Below are 17,155 nucleotides of genomic sequence, written 5' to 3'. Positions count from 1 at the left end.
CAACGGCGTCGTCGGTTATTAAGAAGAGCAGGGATCGACATTGGAGTTAATGAGTCGGATATGCGATGGTCATTCCCGTTTCTCATTCACGTTGAGAGGATGCCGGTTTAAGGAGTGGGGAGAAGAGGCGTTGGGATCTTGGTCGCTTCGTTTACCAGACGGCGGTAGCCCCGCAAGGTGAGGTTGCCTTCCGTTGGGGACAATCCCTCTCGTCCTCAGGGAGTTCAACGGCACAGGTAGTTGACAATTCAATATCAACCCCCCCACAACAGTCTGGACAATCAATTCAAAGGACCACAGAGCCGTCCACAAACTTCCCTGGCTGGTCCGGGGCTGATATATAGCTCCGAGGTGTCCATTCGTCGCCCGATCCAGTCGCACGGCAGATGCTAGGACGGATGGTGGTATGATGGCGGCGAGATGATAGAGGGTCCGGTTGGGAGGTGGACTTGGGAGTTGGAGAAATGATGCAGTACGACTGTGGTGGGATGTCAGTCAGCAGTGGGAAACTGGGCAAGGTGGAGTTGGAGTTAGGGTGGCGTGCGCTAGCTTGGATGAGGATTGAGGGGGTACATGATGACTGGGGAGGTTGTCGGGTGTAACTGGAATTATTTTCACTACCGTAGACATCGAGAGGAGAATCGGCTAAGGAATAGAAAGGTTATATCATTTAATACCATCCTACTGCGCGGTCCTGCATGATCACAGTTTTGTAAAGAGACCATATCACATCTGCACCAATTCAAATGGCCCAAGTCCCATTATCCATTCGTCTAACGTCCGATAGACTCGTCGACCGCAGGTAACAATAGCATTCAGTCCTGGTCGCAATACTCATCCCTTATTCATCCCATCTCATCTATCTACATGCCATGTCAGCTCCTCATTCCATTTCTATCTTATAATCCATCCGAAACAACCCAAACGCCACGCTTATGCAACACAATCGACGCCACGCTTTCTAGTTTTCTTCTAAAGCCTTCCAATCAACATCATCGCGCCCACCGCGATTCCCATGCCCCAGGCTGCATAGCCTACTTCCTTCTCTCCTGCCCTCCGCCCGGCTCCTGCTCCATACACCTCCGAAGGATCCTGCGCCCTCACCGCTAGAGGTTTGGCTGTCGTGTCCGCGCTTGCCGGTGTCGGTGCCGCGGTGATTTCGAAGCCCTGCTCGTCGAAGCTCTTAGACCGGGAGGCCCAGCGGGCGGGAACGACTTGTACAGTGGCGAAGCCACGGTTGTCCCAGCCGGAGATGGACTCATATGTCGAATCGAAGGCGGAGCCAGCATCCGGTGGAGGCGAGGAGGAAGGCGAGGGAGAGGTGGTGGATTGAGGGGGTGACTATGATATCGACATTAGCGAGAATTCCAAGAGGGTGACGACGACAGTGGAAGGGGAGAATGGAGGAGAGAAGGGCGGAGAGAAGTTCAGGTGTCAACTGGGTGAAGGAGTGGGTAAGGATCACCTAGTTGGACCGCCGGAGACGCGTCGGTTTGTTGTGGAGCTAAGGAGCCTCCTTGCGGCGTCGTCGAGGGGCCTTGCGCACCGGCTGTTGGATTGGGGGGAGGGGTCGGAGAAGAAAAGGAATGATCGTCCATACTCACAGGGGCCGAGCTGGCCGGGATTACCTTGCCGGAGCCGGATACGGTCCATCCAGACGGAAGACCCGGATACGACGACGTCACGAATGTGGATGAAGGGTTGGACGGTTCTGCGACCCAGGGGTAGCCGGTTCGAGTGGTGATAGACTCCGATTGGCGATGGGTGCCTTCGAAGGGGAGAGGTTGGCCGGTGGACTTGGATGTCACCGCGGGGGCAGCGGATTCGACGGGAGAACCGCCGCCTACGGCATTGACGGAGCCGCCGACTGCTTCGATGGATTTCCAGGTGCCGGAGGTATCCTTGTAGCGGTATTGCGTGCCTTTGGAGTAGTCGGTAACCTTGATGGACCGGACATACATGGAGAAGGGACCTTGGGAGTAATCGGTTGGTCCACGAGCCCATTCGATGGTCCCCGGGGAGTTGGCTGGATCACCTCCGGACCAGGAGCCCATTTTGATCTGCATCGGAGTTTGGGGGTATTGGCCAGCCGCGTCCGCCTGATTGAGAGCTCGAATGGTCTGCCCATTGATCTGCCAAACGATCTGCTCTGGGGTCCAATCGATTGTGTAGGTGTGGTATTCCGATTGCGATCCTGGGTTGGGGTGGAATGCGCCACGGTCGTAGGTATCGGTATTTCCCTTCCCGAAGAAGTTGGTCTGAACTTGCGCGGGATCCGCACCGAGCCACTCCCAGTCGATCTCGTCGAGCGTATCCGATTGCAGGACCACACTGCTGACGAGGCCGGCGCCGGGAGACGCTTTCATGACCACTTCCACCCGACCGAACATGATGTACCATATGGAGGAAATGGTGGGGGAATCGCCGGATTTTGCGACGGTGAAAACGGCACCGCTTGCGCCATAGTTCACCGATCCGCCGGTGACGGTGAAGCTATCTGATTCTGAGGCGAGGTCGATGCTGACTTCCCGGCCGAGGGCGGGATTGGGAGGGCAGCTTCCAGATGTGAGGGGGTTGCATGAACTCCACGTTTGAGCGGCGGCAGGAGAAAGTAGCAATGCTAGAGGAGCGATTGCTCGGAGGGAGGGAGTCGACCACATGAATACGACTGTGAAGAATTGACGAGATGGAAGGCTTGGGATGGTAGATAAGATGTATTTCTGTGGGAGACGGGTGGTGAGAGGTAATACTGCGAGGTTGGAGAGTGGGAAGAGAGTGAGAGGTTGGAGAGCGGGAAGAGAGGAGGTGGTGAGTGTTGGTGACCGAGTAAGGGTAGGAGCAATTGGATGATTCCCTGCAAACAAAAAGATATCAGATGTAAAAGGAGCGGGAAGACGGGTTCCTGCTTCCGAGATAGATCAAGTGTCAACGATGAAGATCAGATGTGAACGAAAATAATGGAAGGTTAGCAGGATGTTACACGACTCTTATTCCTCTTGAAAGTGGGAAGGCTATGCTCCAGCCATTTATTTCTCTAACTCCATTTTCCTTTTCTCATGGTGGTTCTGGGCCCCATCCAAGGAGAGTCAGCACCTGCTCGTGCCGCTTAATATAGAGATGCCCCAGTTTTACCAAGGTGTGGTGGGAATATTGATGCCCAGACTGGCAATAGGGCAAATCAGAATCAATATTGAGAGTCATGGTGGCTAGATCTCTCCTGAGAGAGTGCGATTCATGGCCTATGGGGCCGATGGGGGGCCAGATGTTTCAGTGATGGATACGATCGTGGATGGTGGAGGAAAAAGAGGGCTGGTGAAGTGTTGAGGGCGGCGGCAGGCACGGATGAAAGATGCAGGGGGGATGTTGCCGAGTGTGGCTGGGGACTTGGCGGGTGCAGGGGGTGTGACATGGGTTCCATGCATATATGTGATCCATCAGATGTCAGGGTCCGAGTTCCGATCGAGGGGGTGGCTACCTAATCAAATTGAATGGCTCTATGACTGCCTGACTGCCTGAGGCATTATGAGGGGAAAACCGGCAGCTGCGCCCGAGCTCTTCTCGTGCACCTGCAGTTCTCGTTCCTGCCCCACACGTCATCTGCCCGACCGGCAGGGAAATATCAAATCATCCCGAGAATATTAATACATCTCATCTATCATCCGTGACACAACTGGAATGAAAAAAGGGTAATTTTGACGTCGAAATCTCCAACCAATTTGATAAAAGTGCTTTCTTTCAATTTCATAGCATTCTACGATACGAGATCCCTCGCAGAGTCTATTAAATCTCTCAATTCCGACTGCTATTGTCCAAGTTGTATTGTGCTTGTCCAGCATCAGACCTCATCTCAGAGCTCCTATTGTTCGCCTTGAGTCAATTTCTCCATCCTCACTGTCTCCTCACTCAATTCCTCAGTGCCGGACATCCCACCATGTCCCTCTCCGACACCACTCCCCTCAACGCCGCCATCGCGGCCCGCCAATCCTCCCGGCAGCTGGCCATCCTTCCCACATCCGCTCGGAACGATGCCCTGACGGCGATGCACTATGCCCTGTCGGTAGCAAAGGACGAGATCCTGGCGGCGAATGCGGAGGATATGCAGTTGGCCGAGGCGGCGGTGCTGGCAGGGTCGATTAGCCCGAGTTTGATGAAGAGGTTGGATTTGGGGAAGAAGGGAAAGTATGCGGATATGTTGAACGGGATCCTGAGTGTGCGGGACTTGGAAGATCCGGGTAAGTTGGGATTTTGATAGTCTTGCTGTTGAACGTCGGTTATGATGCCTCCAGAGTTCAAGGCTGCTGGTGTCAATCGAAGAAGCCCCAATATCAACATGGACTAACGCATCATACCAGTTGGCAAAATCGATAGACGGACACTCCTCGACGAAGGGCTGACCCTCGAGCGGATATCATGCCCCATCGGTGTCCTCCTCATTATCTTTGAAGCTCGTCCAGAGGTTATCGCGAACATTGCCTCGCTCGCCATCAAGTCCGGCAACGCCGCCATCCTCAAAGGTATACTCCTCCCTCCCTTTCTCTCTACCGAGCTAACCCTCCCTAGGCGGCAAAGAGTCTACCAAGTCTTTCATCGCTATCTCCCGCGTCCTCTCGGCCGCCCTCGAAACCACCCTTGTCCCCTCCGCGTCCCTCCAACTTCTCACCACCCGCGACGCCATCATCCCCCTTCTCGGCCTCGACACCCACATCGACCTCGTCGTCCCCCGCGGCTCCAACGACCTCGTCCGCCACATCAAATCCCACACCCAGATCCCCGTTCTCGGCCACGCCGATGGCCTCTGCTCCGCCTACCTCCGCCCCGATTACCCCGCCGCCCTCGCCACCAGGATCATCCTCGACGCCAAAACCTCCTACCCCGCCGCCTGCAACTCCCTCGAGACCCTCCTCGTCGACGAGGCCTGCCTCCTGCGCGACACCGGGAACTTCCTCCCCGTCGCGTCCGCGCTGCTAGAGCGCGGCGTCGAGTTGCGCTGCGATGCGCACGTCCGCGAGTTCCTGACCGCCGCGCTACCGTCAGCAACCGGGGTCAAGGCTGCTGACGAGAACCGGGACTTCGACACGGAGTTCCTGGACCTCACGCTCGCGGTGAAGACGATCCCGTCAGGCGCGTCGGCGGGCGCGGCGTTGGCGACGGCGATGGAGCACATCAACAAACATGGGTCGCACCACACGGACGTGATCCTGACTTTGGACGAGGGGATCGCGAACGGGTTCCTGGCGGGGGTGGACAGCGCGGGGGTGTTTTGGAACACGAGCTCGCGGCTGGCGGACGGGCAGCGGTACGGGTTCGGGACGGAAGTGGGGATCAGCACGAATAAGATCCATGCGCGGGGGCCAGTGGGGTTGGAGGGGTTGACGATTTATAAGTGGGTGGTGAAGGGAAACGGGCAGGTGAGTGAGGATTATGGGGAGGGGGAGGGGAAGAAGCCGTGGTTGCATCGGACGTTGCCGGTGGGTGAGGGCTCCTCGTAGGTGAATGGAGGGAGCGGAAGTGGTGGGTGGTGGATGGGGGGGGAAGTATCGATAATTCGATAGAGAGTGTATAGACACGTGTAGGCACTGACGAGACTACCCAAAAGTACTGTATCTTGAACATCTAGACATTGCAATGACAGCCAGTGATATGAGCATGGTCAGTCTCCCTCCAACACCCATTGTATCCTGTGAATTGAGGGCATGTCAATGTTTCATATCAATCTAACAATAGCTCTACGGCCCGACAATATAGATAGGTATCAACACAATACCCAACACAATCTGCTAAACACCCATCAATTCGACCAAAAGCGACCTTTAGCAAAGTATCTGTTCCGCCCAATCCAGATATGACCGACTGGCAGATCACCTTCCTCTGCACAATTGATGACCCAATCCCCGTTCCAGACTCCCAACGTCTCCAATCTTCTCCACCGATCCATCAATCTAGAATTCTCGTAGTAGATCCTGCCCATCCATCCGTCCCCTCCTAATTACCACCAAGCATGAATCATGTTCCTCACGCGGACTCGGACCCAATGGAACTTCAGTTGGACCATTCCCCCTTCTCCATTCTATTCCTATACCTGCACCCAACCTAAACCCCCCAGGCCCCCCGCCAACGCCCTTACCCCCTACACATAGAGTGCAGCCTGTATGATTTATTCCCCAACCAGACATCATGCATGCACCCCCTCCTATCACTCCCACCTTCCCCGGTATCCATCGCACCTTCCAATTCCCCTGCCCGCTGGCCCACAGCTGACCCTCCCCAACCAATCCCAGGCTTCACAGTCACGATGCAGGTCGGAGCAGCGGCGATTGGGCCGGGGGCTACGTAATGGTGTGCAGAGATTTTTTGCGGTTGGGTGCAGTGCAGCCCGTGCTAGACGGATACGTGGCGGATCGGTGAGACCGTGAGAGGGCGAGAGGCGTCGAGACGCATGCGGTAGGCGCGGAGGGATGGCGGGGGAGGGGCGAGAGGGGGGTTCAGGGCTTCAGGCACCGGCTGCTGGTGGGTGCTAACTGCTAAGCGCTAACTGAAGGAGGGATTTGGGGCTGAGCTGGGCTGGATCGGAATTCAGAAATCTTTGAATCTCGCAGATGGCTATCGTGGACTTGGTACCTTCAGCGAAATCACCGTCCCTGAATTGACATCGGCATCGCAGCATGATTCGTGTTTATTACGCATTTCAGAGACTAAGAATGCAGTTAGAAGTGAGATGGGGAGCGACGAAGGCAGGCAGGCCGCTGCAGTGGTTGGATAGCAATGCGGCAGGATGAGACTACAATTTCGTCATGCCGACACCAAGCGCAACGCACGAGAAAATGTCACGATGTCACGAAAAACCAGTCCCGTGGACGGCAAAACGGAATCGGGGGAAAAACTATTTCAACGGTCGCCATGCCCCGGTTTTTGTGAAAGGGGGAAAATCACTCAATGGCGGTGATTGGAAATCCTGATCTAGACTGCTCTATACTGAAGGGTGCATTTTCAGTTCGTCATTGAATTGAGGATAAATAGGATCTGGCTGGGGAACTCCAATTCCACTCAATCCACAATCCACAATACGCAATACAGACAGCGTCATCATTCTTTGGGTTTCGTGCCGATCGGAACCAACGACATTTAGTTCTGGAAACATCGATTGAGCTTCACTTGATCACTTCACTTCACTTTCATTTCTAGATGACTACAATATCAGATCTCATCGGTGAGTCAATGGTTTCTTCTTCATCCAGCGAATACACAACCATATCTCGGTCGCAATGGTTTTCAAGTCTGGCAAATAACCATAGATCTGCATTTCTTGGCCCCTCTATCCCACAGCAGCATTCATCATGGATCCCTGGAGGCGCCATGCAACAGCGCTATCTTGTTCCTGCTTCCGTAGCCCCGCCGATGATATCACCCATGTTCATCATGATAATTGATATGGCATCTGGAGACCGTGATGGCTTCAGACATTCGGGTTGGACGGCTTTCCTCGAATAGGGAATATCTCACGTGCAAGACAGTATTCAGTCAGCTTGTCAGCAGAGATACGGGCAATTCAGTCATTGGACGGAGTTTGGCAGTGGCCAGAATGTCGGACAACATTCAATGGACGAGCTGCATGTGCTCCTTGTTCTTGGGAGCACAGCATACCGCTCTTTTTGACGCACGCCATTCCACCAACCGACTCCCCTAAATCGTTATCAATTGCGCTCAATTCAGATATTCTAGCGTATAGACACGTTTAGAATTGTATACTAACACGATTTCGCGAAAGTCTAGAATAGATCACATCATTCCAGCATCAAACACCACAAACCACAGCCACCATGGCTTCACCAACTCCCCTTTCGAATCACATCCACAACAAGCTCCTCGAGCAAGTCATCCGCACGCCAGGCCGACAGCCCTCCCCCCTCCCAACACATCTAAGCATTCCCGGCACTCCCGGTACTCCTGGCGGCCCGACGAGGATCCTTCATGAGAAAGGCTCCGGATATGTGGCGCCAACGTTCGAGGGAAAGGAGAAGCAGAAGGAGGCGGTAATGGATTTAGTGGAGGAGAAGGGGTTCCTGCCGCCGGAATTCGTGGAGCAGGAGACGGATTGGTTCTATAATGCTTTGGGCATCGACGATATGTATTTCTCGACCGAATCGGTGGACGTGTGAGTGCAGCAATGATTTCAAGCAGTGACATGGGGATTATAACTAACGACGTGCAGGATTGCGAGCCATGTTCTTTCCCTCTACGCCGCTAAAGTTGCCGCATACGCTCGAGACGACAAGCGGTTGGAGATTCGACTGGACAAGGAAGCAACAGACCATGCGGTGTACATTGACACCTCTCGACCAGGTATCTCAGTCATCGATGGCCCACGATACGAACAACGGATCGATGAGAAATATCTGAACGTCTCGAGCAATAAGGACAATTATAGAGTCGAGACCTTCCGATCCGCTGGGCTTCTGCCGGGCGCTCATGAGCAACAACTCCGATGCTACTTCGTGTACCAATGCGATTTCGAGCATCCGAACCCCCCGGAGAACGAGACGAATCTCGACATCGTCGGAGAAAGGAAGTTCTTGCAGAAGTCGACGAAGAACACCAAGGAGATCTACCAGCAGGTCATCGAGAAGGCTGTGGCAAGGACGGGCCCGGTCATTGAATACTACGAGATGGAAGATAGCCCGGAGGTGCGGCTGGTTGTCGCATACAAGCAGCGAACTGCGTTGGGCCTCTTCAGCGCGTTGAGTGATCTCTACCACTACTACGGCCTCACATCGTCGCGGAAGTACGTCGAGCAGTTCTCCAATGGATACACCGTCATGTCGATTTATCTCCATCCGGCGAAACTTGATGGTACCAAGAGGTTTCCTCCTATTGAAGCCTCCATTCATCAAATCATCAAGGAGATCTCGCTCCTTTATTGCGTTCCGCAGAACAAGCTTCAGGCACACTTTGCGTCAGGTCGGCTGAGTTTGCAGGAGACGATCTACGCACATTGCGTCTGGGTGTTTGTGGGACATTTCCTCAACCGACTGGGTTCAGAATACACGACATTAGCCTCGATCCTCGATCAGAACAACAGCGTGCATGCGGAGTTGCTCGCGAGGCTGAAGAAGCGACTCAGAACCGAAACCTTCACGGCGGAGTACATCCTGGAGATCATCAATCGCTACCCGGAGCTCATCCATTCACTCTATTTGAGCTTTGCCAACACACATTACGTTCACATGCGGGGCGAACAAGACGATTTCATCCCGACCCTGTCGTATCTCCGAACGAAGGTCGACAAAGTGCTGAACCATGGAGAGCTCGTCAAGCTCATCGGGAACACTGTGGTGAATGAGTACCATGAGATGGTGATGCAAGCATTCTGCGTCTTCAACGTCTCCGTGCTCAAGACGAACTTCTACACCCCGACGAAGGTTGCCCTGTCGTTCCGTCTGAACCCCGCTTTCCTCCCCGCGGAGGAATATCCACAGCCGTTGTATGGCATGTTCCTAGTGATCAGCTCCGAGTTCCGCGGATTCCATCTGCGGTTCCGGGATATTTCCCGCGGAGGCATCCGTATTGTCAAATCACGGAGCCAGGAAGCGTACGCGATCAACGCAAGGAGCATGTTCGATGAGAACTACAACCTCGCCAATACACAGCAACGCAAGAACAAGGATATCCCCGAAGGTGGCTCCAAGGGAGTCATCCTCCTTGACTTCAATCACCAGGACAAAGCCGCTGGTGCGTTCGAGAAGTACATTGACAGCATCATGGACTTGCTCCTGCCACCCACTAGTCCCGGCATCAAAGACCCCATCGTAGACTTACACGGCAAGCCCGAGATCCTCTTCATGGGTCCCGACGAGAACACCGCCGAGCTCGTCGACTGGGCCACCGAGCACGCCCGCATCCGCGGGGCGCCTTGGTGGAAGTCCTTCTTCACCGGCAAGTCCCCGCGTCTGGGTGGCATCCCGCACGACAAATACGGCATGACGACCCTCTCGGTCCGCGAATACGTCACAGGAATCTATCGCAAACTCGGGCTCGACGAGACCACCGTCCGCAAGATGCAAACGGGTGGACCGGACGGCGACCTCGGCTCCAACGAGATCCTCCTCAGCCGCGAAAAATACTGCGCCATTGTCGACGGCTCCGGCGTCCTCGTCGACCCCGAAGGTCTAAACCGAGACGAGCTCATCCGCCTCGCCAAGGAGCGCAAGATGATCGTGCACTTCGACATCTCCAAGCTCTCCGCGTCCGGATACCGTGTGCTCGTTGACGAAGCCGACGTCCGCCTCCCCACCGGCGAGCTCGTCCACAACGGCACCACCTTCCGCAACACCTTCCACCTACGCGGCGGGAGCGCCCGCGGAGAGCTCTACGATGTGTTCGTCCCGTGCGGCGGACGCCCGGAGAGCATCGACCTAAGCAACGTCGGGCAGCTAATCGTCGACGGCAAGGCGACGATACCGTACATCGTCGAGGGCGCGAACCTCTTCATCACCCAGGATGCAAAGCTCCGCCTCGAGAAGGCCGGCTGCATCCTCTACAAAGACGCCTCCTCCAACAAAGGCGGCGTGACGTCCTCCTCCCTCGAAGTGCTCGCCTCCCTCTCCTTCAGCGACGCCGAGTTCATCGCGCACATGTGCGTTGGCGCAGACGGCGCGGCGCCCGCGTTCTACCAGACGTACGTGCGGCAGGTGCAGGCGATCATTCGGCGCAACGCGCGGCTGGAGTTTGAGGCGGTGTGGAAGGAGCACGCGGCGACGGGGACGCCGCGCAGCATGGTAAGCGATCGGCTGAGCGCGGCGATCACGGCGCTGGACGAGGAGTTGCAGGAGACGGAGCTGTGGGAGAATAGGGGGTTGAGGGAGGGGGTGTTGAGGGAGGCGTTGCCGGAGTTGTTGATGGAGCAGGTGGGATTTGAGAAGTTGGTGGAGAGGGTGAGTTTTTGGCGAATCTTGCATTTTTGTATTGAGTCTGAGGCTAACTATAACCTTACAGGTTCCAGACAGCTATCTTCGGTCTATCTTCGGTAGCTACCTTGCGAGTCGCTTCGTCTATGAATATGGCATTTCCGCGAGCCAGTTTGCGTTCTTTGATTTGTACGTCCCTCTCCCTCCTTTCATCCCCTTCACGGTCACTAACCTTCTCCCAGCATGAGCAAGAAGATGAAGACGATTGGGAAATAGACCCGACCTTCTCATCTTCTGATAGGATGGGAGGTACTTATGGGAGGCTCGGGTAACCCCAGGACTGGAGCTTCAAGAAAGAAGGCTATGTCGGCTCTCCTTACATCTCACAATTTCAAAAGTATCCCAGCGCAGCAGACCCCCCAGATGTCTATACCATAATGGCGCTCAACAAATATGACCACAATACACGTCTTCCATTTTCAACATCGATGAACGCAGGGCCGGAGGTCCGGGTCTGGAATCTTCGGCGCAATGCAGGCGTCACAAAAAACTATCCGACCGTAGACAACCGTGCTGGAAACAGATCGGGTGGGATGAGATCGATATCGCTATTGTTGCATTTCATCGACGGCGTCCGATATATCGGTCGGGGCTAGGTCAACTGGTCCAAAAAATACAATAGCAAGGGGTTGCATTCGGGAATCAGTTATCGTATCAACCGATTAATGATTGTCAATTTGTCGGTTCATTGTGAATTCTTTCAAACATGAATAAGTCGATAAGCGTTGATGCGTCCGGCACTCTGTGTTCCTTTGTTTCGCCGATTTAGGATACCTGTCGGCGAGTTGTGGAATGTAGATTTCCAGATAGCCGCAACCCATTGTTTCTTCGGCCACTGAACCAGAACACTCGGATCCGTACTTGAAGTCCCTTCGACCACCGGCTCTCTGTACCTCCTTTTTGGTCTCTTTTCCCCTTCATTATTAGTCGGTTTTGTCGATCTAGATTACTTACTTTATTTCGCTCGATTGAGTCGTCTGGTGTCGTGATCTTCGCTATTGTAAGTCCCCTGTATACCTGTGCGCGAGATCCGTGGAACTTAGTCGTCGGTCCTGGTATACTGGTTCTGTCGATCGAGTTTTGCGCCGTGTGGATGGATGACGGCCGTACTGACATCACCCTACAGAATCGCTGCACTCTCGCCACCCAGCACTTCCATCTCTCCTGATTTCCCCTGGCCATTAAGCCTCATCCTCGCGTACAGCGCTCTTCGTCAAGATGGTCGTCAAACTCCGTAACCGAGCCGAGCTCCAACCGCGCCGGTACTTCCACAACGAGGAGTTCGCGACGACCGGGAGTGGCAGTAAGTCTCCCCATCTCTAGATCTCCCATCTCTCCCCTCGATCGCTGAAGGTGCGGCGCTAGGCGGCAAGAAGACGATGACGAAGCCGCTGAATAAAGATGCTAAAAAGGTAATTCGAATGAACGTCGCGCGTGTGAAGAAGTCCAAGAAGGTCAAGAAGGTCAAGGTGACCAAGAAGCCCAAGACGTCCAAGACGTCCACGAAGCCAGGAAATCGGTCGCGCCACGGTGGAGAGTCGAACTACGCCGGAGCTCGAGCCGTACCGATCTCTCTGGGGAAGTATGGCAGCGACTCGCATCCACGGTGGGACACGAGTCGCATAGTACACGTGTATACAAGCGACGAGGAGCCAGCGTCGCCAGCGCTTCCTAAACCGGGGAAACCAGGCACCCAGCTCCCCGCGCATCCCACAAAGGGCATGTACTACGGCATCATCTCCGGGTCGTTATGCGAGAGCACGAAGAAACCGTGCGAAAATGGGCGCTGTTGGTGTGGCGGCGGCGGGGTGCACTGGCGGGACATCTCCCAAAGTTTTCTCCAGACTAATGATTATGTGGTCGGAAAGGGGCATGACAGTCCTGGCGTGGTGTCGTTCATCTGGTAGACGGGAAGGGCGGGGGAGAAGCGGGGGGGGGTTCTTAGTGGTGGGTCATGCCTTCTTCTCCCCTTTCTTGGGGGTTGCTTTTCTTGGCTGCGGGTGTGACGGGTGATTAAACAAGTCGCTTGTGATGGCCTGACATTCTGACGTTCACTTGGGTTCGCTTTGGTTTCTTCGCGCACTGTTTGATGAGTGTTGGCTAATAGTTGCTTTTGGAATATAGCTAGTAGCGATAACGAAGAGAGCTGTGACGAAGAAGATGAAAGAAGACGCGGAGAGGGAAAGAGTGGCGATGGAGAACGCCGCGGCAGCGAAGGCGGTGGTGAAGACCGGAGAGAGGGCCGCGAGGGGGGCCGCCAGGGAGCCCGCAAAGACCCCAGCGGAACAGAAGGCGGCGGCGGATAGGAAAGCCGCGAAGAAGACCGTGGCGGATAAGAAAGCCGTGGCGGGGAAAGCGGCGATGGCAAAGGCAGCGGAGCAGGTTCTCGAACCCGGCGACGAAATCGAACAGCAGAGGAAGGAGAAAGTGAAGCAGAAGGAGATCGAACGGCAGACGAAGATGAAGGAGAAGCAGAAAGAGAAAGAAATCGAACAGATCACGGATATCGTGGATGCGGATGATGATGGAGGGCTTCGTTGGCGGGTGTTCACACTAATCGGGTCGCAGGAAAATATGCATGTCGAGTGGGCGCGGCCAGATCCGACTGGGCCGTATCGTATAACCCGGGTAATTCAGGCAGCGTAGAAGAGGGCGGAAGGGGGGTCCTGGAATATACGATTGCAATGATGCCTTTCTTTGATTCTGTTCCGTTCTTACCGCATTTCTCCGATATCAAGTCCATGCAGGTTTGGAGTTCTGAGAGATAGGGGTGACAGTTTCGCGGCAAGGAGATGGTCGATTTGTAACTTATAATGACATGTTCAGAAGATAGACGCGATGCGTGCGAAGACTGTAGGCCGTGACATGGACTCGTACAATGGGATGACGCCGATAAATACGCAGACTAACAAAGCGGACCTGGAAGCCCGGGCAGGCTGACGCTGCACGACACTCGAACCTGAACTCCGTTGCTGAAAACATGCTGCTGAAAACCTGGAGAGGAGCCAAACCTTGGCGAAAACCATAGCTATGCCGAAGATGTTTCCAAATCAAAGCGCTGCAGAAGATTCGCACACGAAAATCAATCCACATCAGCCCCTGAGACAGTCGCTTCACCTTCACGATCTTCCCAACTAGATTGCGTTCTCACGTTCCGCCTCACCACGCCCTCATAAATTTTCCCGTCCTCCGTCCTCCCTACCAACACTCCATCCTCGACCACCTCCGCCCACTTCTCCTCGTCCTCGTCCTCCTCCCCCGACTGCCATCCCCCAACCTGCCCATCCACCTCACTGAAGATATCCCGCGTATCCACAACGCCCCATTCCGCGGTCCCTTCCATGATTCGCCTCGCCACGCGCACCATCAACGTGACCAGCCCAGCGGGCGGGCCGATGATCAGCCGCAGCAGCCCGCGGGTCAACTTGCCGGCGATCCCGGCGCCGATGAGCGTACCCAGCGTGCTAGGCGTATGGGTCGGGACCGCGAGGTTTGAAGGGTGCGGGAGCGGGGAGTGGGCGCGTCGGAGGGATGGATAGATGGCGGTGGAGGTGGATGTAGGTGCGGTTGAGGTGGTGCGGAAGGCGGGAGGCAGATCAGGTCCTGGTGAGAATGGCGGAGATGGGATGGCGTTGTCTTCGGAGAAGCGGGTCGGAGAGAATATGTCGGAATTCTCGGAGGAGATGACGGTGGTTTCGAAGTCGTCTCGGCGGTGGGAGGCTTGGCGGGGAGTGTCGGGGTCGGCAAGATCTTCGAGGGCAGGGGGCTCGAGGAAGGAGAGGGTTGCATCGTTTTCGGAGGTAGAGTAGAATGAATCGACACTCGAGAGGCTGGCGGTTTCAGGGTCGCACGATGGTTCGGCGGGAGTGGGTATTGGCTGCGATGGAACAGGGGTAGGCTCTGATGCCTGTACATCCGAACGAGTAAATCGCGTCTGTTGAAGCTGGAGCATTGGCGGCACCGTGATAGATCGGTCTGATAGGGATCGGATGGGATGCCGGAATGGTCTTGAGGATTCCGTGGTTTCTGGTGATCGCATTTCGGTGATCTGCCGCGAAGAAGGACTGTCACCGAGGACAGAATCGACACGGTTTGCGGCTCCCTCGCTTTTGCTTTCATCTTCTTCCTCGTCTTCAACCGATGGGGTGGTCTCACTGCTGTGTCCAGAGGAGTCGTCTGTACGGTCCAAGGCAGAGCCATCTTCTGGTTTCCAGACCCTGTCCAGCGTCCAACGTTTGGCCTTCTTGTCCGGATTGCCTATTCTCTTCTTCCGGGCCGGTGTTTGCGGTTGGTCTGGCAGCTCAACATGGAATCTTCGTTTAAATGGACATGGAGTCTTCTCGTAGAGCAGGACAGTGCCAATCTTCGTCTTAAACTCCTCCACCCCAGCCTTATCCTCTTCGCTCTTTACTGAGAGTTCAATTCGGTAGTATTCATCTCGCATTGGCATCACGAAGATCGACTCTCCGTCCACACACCAGAATTGCGATCTCGGGAAGATGGAGAGGAGGAATTTGCCAGAATTAAGGAAACAGACGCCGGAACTCTTGACGCGATAAATACTAAGCGGGCCTACGATTGTTAGATGATAGTGTCTTGCCATATCCGCGTCTGCTCGAGCATACCAGCCGCTTGAGTCCGCTCCGTCGCCGAAGTCCAGGGCAAGGTTCCAGCTGGATCCGGGTTCCCTCTACTCGAGCCTAGGCGTGCTATGTTTCCAAACTTGACAATCTTCGCATCGCCATAAGTGGTAATGACCTCAACGTCGCCTTGGGACGTGTTCGACTCGGCGTGGGGACTCCCCGTCGTACACGGCCTTAGCGATCCGTTCGTAGGGGCAGTAAATGAACGCCGAACGCCGGGGCCAGGTATACCCGGATATGAGAACCTTGGTGGTGTACTACTAGGCGTTGAAGGTTCCATTATGCGCATAATCGTAAAAACAAGGGATAAGCCGCTTTCTGAAACATTGCTAAACGGGATCACGAATACATCATGGAAGAATTGGCGAATTCAATGTAGAACAAAGTGAAGGGGCTGGGAATCACCAGACACCATCGGTTTGGACTTCGGAGAGGCGGAGGCGATGGGTGCACGTGACATGTCGTGTTCATGGGGTGAAGCTCCTTTCACACCCCGCTGTGCTCCATTCACACCCGCCACCCGGCTCCATTCACACCCTACCTGGTCACATGACATACCAATCCATTCGAATCTCTGACGCAGATTGGGATGGTCCAGTATATGATGCTTTATACGAGTCAAGCCGACCATTCTGCGTTCAAACTCTGTAATTCAATGTATCTAATCGTACGGAGGATCACGGATGATCAAAAACGCTAACTTAGGTCCTCGTTTCACTCAAAAGAAGCTGGCGTAAGGCCGCTGATGCGCTCTTGGATGAGATCGCTGAATGACGTCTCCCCTGGTCGATAGTTCGCAAGTAACCTTCGTGCTTCTTCCGTAATTTCCTGCCCGTTCATCTGCGGCGGAGGGGCTGGCTGGGGCTGTGCTCCTCCTCCCGATCTTTGGTGTTGTAATGGTGTTGCACGTACCTGTTCGAAGGCAGACGGGAGTCGACGCGAAGAAGGGTCGTTTGGCCGGTCTCTTAGTCTAGGAGGAAGTCGTGCCATAGCTGGATCGCGTACTGTCGCGAAGGATCCGGGTAGTGGGAGTGTAGGTAACTTGTAAAACCAATAGGAGTCGATCATAGGAAGCTGGATTTGCGTATTTTGTGATAGACAACGTCGAATAGTATGGAAGTAAGGAAGTCCAAGAGAAGTCTGATATATGTGTATGCATGGAGACTGGTTCGAGTAATCTCCTGAGTGCTCTTCATCTCTTTGTTGACGCTCTTCATTTCTCTGTTGACGCTCTTCATTTCTCTGTTGACGCTCTTCATTTCTCTGTCGCCGCTCTTCATCTCGCCGTCGACGTTCTTCAAGCCTGATTCGAATGATACTTCGATACATCTTCTTAAGCGCTTGCGGAGAAACATGTTGGATCACTTCCGGAGAGAAAACGGCGCGATACTTCGGATTGACACGGATTGCAGAGTCCTCCATTGCGACAGTAGCCTCATGGTTTGTACGACGGATTGAATGCGTTAATTGATCGATGGTATTCATTATATCGCCTCGTCGAAGCGTGATCCGTCGCTTAATAGTTGCATGAGAACTCTCGGCCCTCGATGT

The 17,155-nt window shown here is 54.6% G+C and overlaps 7 protein-coding genes across 7 annotated transcripts; 4 read left to right on the top strand and 3 right to left on the bottom strand.

Moving 5' to 3' along the window:
* Nucleotides 1-1,258: 1,258 nt before the first annotated feature.
* On the bottom strand, nt 1,259-2,660 carry P152DRAFT_467579 (cell wall glucanase; the record flags this gene model as incomplete). The annotated part of the gene is made up of 2 exons (XM_033680778.1): nt 1,259-1,341; nt 1,601-2,660. The coding sequence occupies 2 exons, from the start codon at nt 2,658-2,660 to the stop codon at nt 1,259-1,261; spliced, it is 1,143 nt and encodes a 380-aa protein (XP_033532469.1).
* A 1,271-nt stretch (nt 2,661-3,931) lies between these two features.
* P152DRAFT_400492 (gamma-glutamyl phosphate reductase GPR) lies at nt 3,932-5,489 on the top strand (the record flags this gene model as incomplete). Its single annotated transcript, XM_033676575.1, has 3 exons — nt 3,932-4,232; nt 4,353-4,514; nt 4,561-5,489. The coding sequence occupies 3 exons, from the start codon at nt 3,932-3,934 to the stop codon at nt 5,487-5,489; spliced, it is 1,392 nt and encodes a 463-aa protein (XP_033532468.1).
* A 2,328-nt stretch (nt 5,490-7,817) lies between these two features.
* On the top strand, nt 7,818-11,148 carry P152DRAFT_400535 (NAD-specific glutamate dehydrogenase; the record flags this gene model as incomplete). Its single annotated transcript, XM_033676577.1, has 3 exons — nt 7,818-8,152; nt 8,210-10,928; nt 10,990-11,148. The coding sequence occupies 3 exons, from the start codon at nt 7,818-7,820 to the stop codon at nt 11,146-11,148; spliced, it is 3,213 nt and encodes a 1,070-aa protein (XP_033532467.1).
* Nucleotides 11,149-12,179: 1,031 nt separating this feature from the next.
* Nucleotides 12,180-12,868, top strand: P152DRAFT_475291 (uncharacterized protein; the record flags this gene model as incomplete). The annotated part of the gene is made up of 2 exons (XM_033681407.1): nt 12,180-12,264; nt 12,327-12,868. 2 exons carry the CDS (start codon nt 12,180-12,182, stop codon nt 12,866-12,868), a joined length of 627 nt encoding a protein of 208 aa, XP_033532466.1.
* A 129-nt stretch (nt 12,869-12,997) lies between these two features.
* P152DRAFT_460123 (uncharacterized protein) lies at nt 12,998-13,747 on the top strand. The gene has a single exon (XM_033679831.1). The coding sequence runs from the start codon at nt 13,122-13,124 to the stop codon at nt 13,605-13,607; it is 486 nt and encodes a 161-aa protein (XP_033532465.1). The 5' UTR covers nt 12,998-13,121; the 3' UTR covers nt 13,608-13,747.
* Nucleotides 13,748-14,043: 296 nt separating this feature from the next.
* P152DRAFT_475289 (uncharacterized protein) lies at nt 14,044-15,884 on the bottom strand (the record flags this gene model as incomplete). The annotated part of the gene is made up of 2 exons (XM_033681406.1): nt 14,044-15,533; nt 15,587-15,884. The coding sequence occupies 2 exons, from the start codon at nt 15,882-15,884 to the stop codon at nt 14,044-14,046; spliced, it is 1,788 nt and encodes a 595-aa protein (XP_033532464.1).
* Nucleotides 15,885-16,226: 342 nt separating this feature from the next.
* Nucleotides 16,227-17,155, bottom strand: P152DRAFT_460121 (uncharacterized protein). Its single transcript, XM_033679830.1, has 2 exons — nt 16,890-17,155; nt 16,227-16,826 (listed from the first exon to the last, which is right to left on the bottom strand). The coding sequence occupies exons 1-2, from the start codon at nt 17,087-17,089 to the stop codon at nt 16,319-16,321; spliced, it is 708 nt and encodes a 235-aa protein (XP_033532463.1). The 5' UTR covers nt 17,090-17,155; the 3' UTR covers nt 16,227-16,318.

Source organism: Eremomyces bilateralis, assembly GCF_010015585.1.
Source record: "Eremomyces bilateralis CBS 781.70 unplaced genomic scaffold P152scaffold_16, whole genome shotgun sequence".
Classification (NCBI taxonomy): Eukaryota; Fungi; Ascomycota; class Dothideomycetes; order Eremomycetales; family Eremomycetaceae; genus Eremomyces; species Eremomyces bilateralis.
Note: the sequence above shows the minus strand (reverse complement) of the source record. Positions and strands in the feature narration are given on the sequence as shown.

Excerpts from the sequence above, each read along its gene's own strand:
- P152DRAFT_460123 (XM_033679831.1), top strand. The coding sequence starts at position 13,122 with ATGAAAGAAGACGCGGAGAGGGAAAGAGTGGCGATGGAGAACGCCGCG.
- P152DRAFT_460121 (XM_033679830.1), bottom strand. The coding sequence starts at position 17,089 with ATGAATACCATCGATCAATTAACGCATTCAATCCGTCGTACAAACCAT. Across the intron at positions 16,827-16,889 it reads AGGCTTGAAGAACGTCGACG|GAGAAATGAAGAGCGTCAAC; the intron begins GCGAGATGAAGA and ends AGAGCGTCAACA.